General features: G+C 42.7%; 1 protein-coding gene across 2 annotated transcripts in view; it reads left to right on the plus strand.

Moving 5' to 3' along the window:
* Positions 1-11: 11 nt before the first annotated feature.
* The window catches only part of SALL3 (spalt like transcription factor 3), a 20,157-nt gene continuing 14,470 nt past the window's right edge, over positions 12-5,698 (plus strand). For both annotated transcript variants that reach the window (XM_085309981.1, XM_085309982.1), the window contains exon 1: positions 12-141. In XM_085309981.1, the coding sequence (XP_085166107.1) occupies positions 63-141 (79 nt within the window). In that variant the 5' untranslated portion in view covers positions 12-62. The remainder of the gene's footprint in view (positions 142-5,698) is intronic.

The following is a 5,698-nucleotide window of genomic DNA, read 5'->3' on the forward strand; positions in this document are numbered from 1 at the left end:
TTCCACCTCCACGTCGCTGATGCCTCTGCAAAAAGCAGAGCCAAGACGCCTCAGTTAGCAGCATGTCTCGTCGAAAGCAAGCGAAACCCCAGCATCTCAAATCGGACGAAGAGCTGCAAGCGGAGGTAGTTTCTGAGCACGGTAAGGGCTCCCAGCGTCTCTTTCTCCCTCTCTCTCTCCTTTTGTGAGTGTGTTTCTGATGGAGATAGGTGGATTTATGGTGCTGGTGATCAGGGGAGCGCAATTACTCTGCAGCGGGAGAATGGGAATTAGACCAGCTGGGGGAAGAAGCAGCGGAACTGAGAAGTTAGCAGTTTAGCCAAGTTTCTGCAGCCCACCCCCTAACTAACCAGCCCTCCCAGCAACTCCCTCCCGGCTGCCGGTCGCTTTTATTGCGGCGGGGCTCGGCGGCGGGGCTCGGGCGCTCCCTCCCTCCCTCCTCGCTGCCCGCGGCTTTGGGAAGCGGCGTGAGCGGGCACCCCGGAGCACAGCCTGCTTCGTCCCCGCTTCTCCTCTCCCCCACCCCCGCTTGCCTTTTTTTTTGTTTGTTTGTTTGTTTTTTTTTCTCTCTTTTCCTCCCCCCCCCCCCCTGCCCGGGGCAGGCAGGAGCCATGTTCATGTTCCCCCGGCCCCTCTCCAGCAGGAAAGTTGGCCGGGGGCGGCGGCGGGGTACGCGGAGCGGCAGCGCGGCGGCGGGCGTGCCTGCCCGCGGAGCGGCCCCGGGAGGCGGGCGAGGCTCCGGGCAGCGCCGGGCGGGGGGAGCCGGCGAGGCTGGGGGCGCTTTTCCGCCCCCCGTTTGGCCCCGCGGCACCGCTTTGGTGCAGCCCGTGCCGGGCCGGGGGTGCGGGGCCGCGGCGCCGGCGGAGGGCGATTTTCTCGCCCATCCATCCGCCATTCCTCCTGCCCACACGCACCCTCGGCTTCGCTGCGTCCGGGCTGCTCGGGAGCAAGTGTCCAAAGCTGGAAGGGTTTGGGCTGTAATTACTCTTTCCACCTTGCTGCACTTTTTTTTCTTTCTTTTTTTCTTTTTTTTTTTTTTTGAGAAGAGGTTGCAGGTTCCTTTTCTTTCTTAGCAGTCCTTTCCATCACCATGTGCAAAGGCATGCCACAGCCCATCCTCACTTTTCCTGGGCTAAGTTGAGAGCCTCCACTTCAAAGTTTTTCTTTTCGTCTTTGCATACAGCTCGCCTGCTTTCTTGGTTACTTGCACAACCAAGTGGGAGCCCCTCTGTCTTCTGCTTTTTGCCTAGGCCCCTTGCTCATCTCTTTCACCCCCCTCCACACACCCCCGGAAAAAAAGGAGGGGGGGGAATCATTCTGCTCCTCTAAAACTGTGACTTCTAAGTTGCATCTATCTGGAAGGCAGGAAAGTTGAAGCCCGAGGAGGATTTTGACTATTGTATCCGAACTTCACAACCTTGAAGCTTAAAGCAGCATGAATCCACTTCATCAGGTTAAAACATCTGTCAGATTGGCAAATCTTTAAGCGAGCACTACCCACCGCCGCCACCTCCTTCCCAGGGTGTTTGGGGAGCGGGGGAGTAAGTCCGCGCTGCCCAGGGAAGGTAGGAAGGGGGCCACTGCCGCCGCTTCTGGAAAAACCTACCCACTTGGGTACTGACGATAACAGGCACCGAGAGAAATGCTCCCTTCTGTCACAGCTGAAGACCAAAACGATGCATTTTTAAATTTTAATTTTCTTAGGAAACAATAGTAGCTTTAAAATAGTGCAGGCAAGCAGATGAGAATTATTATTTCAATATGTAAACAAGATTAGTTAAGCACCATCTCCACTGGGGTGGGTTCTAGGTTTAAGAATTTATCACTAGTATTATAAACTTTTAAATGTTGAGAATCCATTTCAACATAGAAAAATAAAACCGGGCTACTTCATTATGATACTCCTGGTGAGTTAATAAATTGAAAAAAATTTGTTAAACTACGTTTTTATTTTGTTTTGTGAATCTTATCTATGTAGCCATGTCACCCGAGATTAGAACAAGAGATATGCTAAAAAGAAACGCTTGCATATGGTGGGTAGATTAAGGACAAAGAATCTTTTTGTCATGGAAATGGTTTTTTTTTCCCCTTTTTTGGGGGGTTTTGTTTTGTTTACTTCATCACATAGAATTTCTCACACTTGGTTTGTTTTGTATTGCCCTCAATGACTACATGATCAAATGAATGGATTTATTTCTGCCGAATGAGAAAGACAGTCTTTCCATCAAAAGGACTACATTGCATCCCAGTGAGGAATTTTAAAGCGTTATTATTGTGGTCCCTGAATAGCACAAAATCGGCTTTCACAGCAGCCCTAAAATGCAACAATGTAAATACTTTTCAGCCTTAGAAGGCTGTTATCAAAATGTGCTATGTTTTCTTTTATTAAAACATATTTTAATCAATAGAGTGAAACCCTTCATAGTTAACAATTAACAAGCTAAGGTGGTGCTGGTTTTTCACTTTCATTTGAGAAATGTGAACAAGGTGGACACAGTATACGCGGGTGGAAGGATATCTAGTGCACATTAGTGTATTGTAAATCATTTACATGTTATATTATGAAGCCTAATGAATTGCTACACCGAAAGCTATTTTAAAGGCCAAATAAAATGAGTGCTCCAGATCTTTAGAATTAAAACACTTCTTGTCAAGTCAGGCTTTTTCATTTCTATTCACAGCTGTAATCAAGATATTGCTACAGTTCCTGAGCATATTTTGCAACAGGCCAAAAATAGTTTGTACAGTACAGAATAGACAGGAGCCTATTTGTAGTATTTAAAAAGCAAACTGTTTACGCAGTATTATTTCATATATGTAGCCTTTTCATTAATTTGGCTATGTTTCTCCACAATGATGCAAGTTACTGTTAACACAAGATTGAAACTTATTATTTATTTAATGAAATCCTGCTCAATACCACCTCAAAATGCGTCTTATTAAGTGAGGCGTTTTAAGCAGAGTGTCCCATAAGTACAGGGCAGTAGCAAAAAGAAACCTAGCAGTGTGGGGAACAGAGTGGAAGGTAAACATCAGGCCACTTTTTTAAGTTGGCTGCTCTCACCATAACTTTAGTGGTAAGGCTACTACAGAAGTTTTCCAGTCACCAGAAATAATTTTGTAGCTAGCTTGAACTGCAACATAGCACATCTACATTCTACCAGGGCAACCTCGTGATGGTGAGAAACTGTTTGAAATCTGAAAATAATTGACAATGTCATTAACTAAAAATTTACAGTGAAAATCGTTTAAAATTATTTGTTGTAAGTGAAATGCTAAAATATTTTTAACAATTTCTAAAAGAAGTGTTAACGAGCAGCTAGTGATGATATATTACTTTAATTGCACTATAGAAAAGTGAACAAAAGATGCCTATTCAAAAAACACTTTGAAGTTACTGAATTAAAAGCTATGATGGAAATAAYTTAAGAATAGCAGCAGAAGGATTCAAGTGACTGCCTGTAGAATACAATAATCTCAGTTTCTCAGTAAATGTAAAAGCACTGTAATATCTGGAATTGCACTTCTAGCACGCTTTTGTAATTCAACAGATTACAAGTAAATCAGAATTGTGATAATCTCCTAAAGCAATATAAGCCAATAGATACTATGCAGATAACTTTGATCAATTCACTGTATTAGACTAAGGATAATACAGAAATAACTGGGAGACCCCAGTTTTTTGTTTGGGGTTTCTCTCTCTCTCTCTCTCTCTCTCTCTCCCTCTCTCCCTCTCTCCCTCTCCCCCCCCCCCCAAATAGGCGTAATTAAAGGTGGTGGGTTTTTTGTAATGCTGAAAAGTGGATCTTAATGTACAACTAAAGTTCTGGAAAGGGTAATGACAATGCTTTTGACTTTTTAATGCTAAGTTACTGGCAAGGATGTATCATTGTTTCATGTGAGGTGAAAGGGATAGCTTATAGGCAACTATATAGTGACAGTTTCCTAATATGTTTTTTTGCAATCATTTTTCTAAATACTGGCCTGAGGCTTTTTACTTTTTTTTTTTTATTATTCTTGCAGTGTGTACAGTGTAGTCTGAACTAATTCTTTTTAATATTGATAAACTGAAATTACACCATGTAGTTTGAACAGGTAGTAACTGCACTCCATATTCTTTTGGAATTACATACCCAGATACACATGCTGCACTACAGAAATGACACAGTTTGCTATGGAGCAACTAGCTTCATATGAGTGTTCACTGTGCCTATGTGTGTGTGTATATATATGGTGAACACACATTTTTGAAGGACATTCCTTTATGTAAAAATACAGATTATGCCACATCCTTTACACATTACTGCCCTTAGAACTTGTAAAGTCATAAGCAGCTATCAGTAAACATAAAACTTGCCTGCATTTTGCAAATGTTTGCTCTGAGGCAACAATAACAAAGATGGCTTTTTGATTTCAAAAATAAAGGCCCAAGAAGTATTGCTATAAATTGGCCCTGTGATAAGAAAAGGTTATTGAAACTTGATATAAATATTTCAGGAGTTGCTGTCCAGACTTAACATTCAAATGCTAATGTCTGTATTTGCCTCATTTTTTTTCAGATTCTTACAATTTTGATCAGTGTTAGCAATAGAAAAATCTTAGGATCGATAAGGAAACTGCAACAATCAGCCAATTTGCTAGGTATGTGTAATGATGAAAGTAGCCCAAAATGGGTCAGATTTTTATCTAGGCTGCTAATCTAGAGGAAGTTTTGCCATCTCCTGAAACAGACACTGAGGCTATTTTTTGGAGTGGGAGGGAAGAAATTACAGAAGGCRTTAGTCTAAATTCTGTGTAATTAAGCTAGTAACATGCAGATGTTTAGCTGCTGAAAATTACTTGCGCTTGCCTAAAAAAAGAGGAAAAGGTACAATCTGAGAAATGAGTGGGCATTAAAGAAAAAGATTAAAAATAAATTTGAGCATTATACCATTTCTGAAAAATAGTTTGAGTCATGGGAAGATTTCCTGGGTATTTTTCCTTCGTTTGATTTGTTGACTGCCAAGTCAGGACAGGCATATCTGTTGACTATCCATCAGTCAGGACGTGAGTCAATCAGGTTTGCTGATAGTAGAACAGATTTGGTATGACTTTAAAATAGCTAAGTACTGACATGTTTTACAAACTAATGCATGCAAAAATCCTTTCTTTTATAATATTATATTTGTAACATGACAGTGATTTGCTGTAACATTTTCAGAGGAAGCTTGAGTAAATCTAGTTCTAGTAGTACGTTTTTATTAAATAGTACATTTCAAGAAAAAGGGCCAAAATCCTGTTTCCTTTACCTTCTTCAAATTTCCCACTAAATGTATTGGAAGTTTTCCATTAATAAAAAGGGAATTGGGCCAAAATATACTTTTAGGAGCTGATTCAGTTACAGTGCTGTTGGAGATGGAGCCCATCCCCTGCTACGGGGGAAAACGCCTGAAAAACCAGCGGAGCCGGCCAAATCGTTGCCTGAAAGCTTGACAGGAAAACCGAGCGGTGCGCGTTTTGGGAAACGTGTTTGTTTCGAGTAGAGAAGTGAGAAGAGAGTGGGCTGAAGAGGGGGCCTCTTCCAGTCCCCTCTCGCCGCAGGGACGGCGCGCGCGAGCGGCAGTCGCTCCTTGGCACGCGCCGTCTTCCAGAAAGCCTTTCTGAAGCTCTTGCCTGTCGTCTTCCCTAACGCGGGGTTTTGGGGGGTCTCGCTCTTCCT

Source organism: Rhea americana, unplaced genomic scaffold, assembly GCF_003343005.1.
Source record: "Rhea americana isolate MKP2758 unplaced genomic scaffold, rheAme1 scaffold_31, whole genome shotgun sequence".
NCBI classification, from domain to species: domain Eukaryota; kingdom Metazoa; phylum Chordata; class Aves; order Rheiformes; family Rheidae; genus Rhea; species Rhea americana.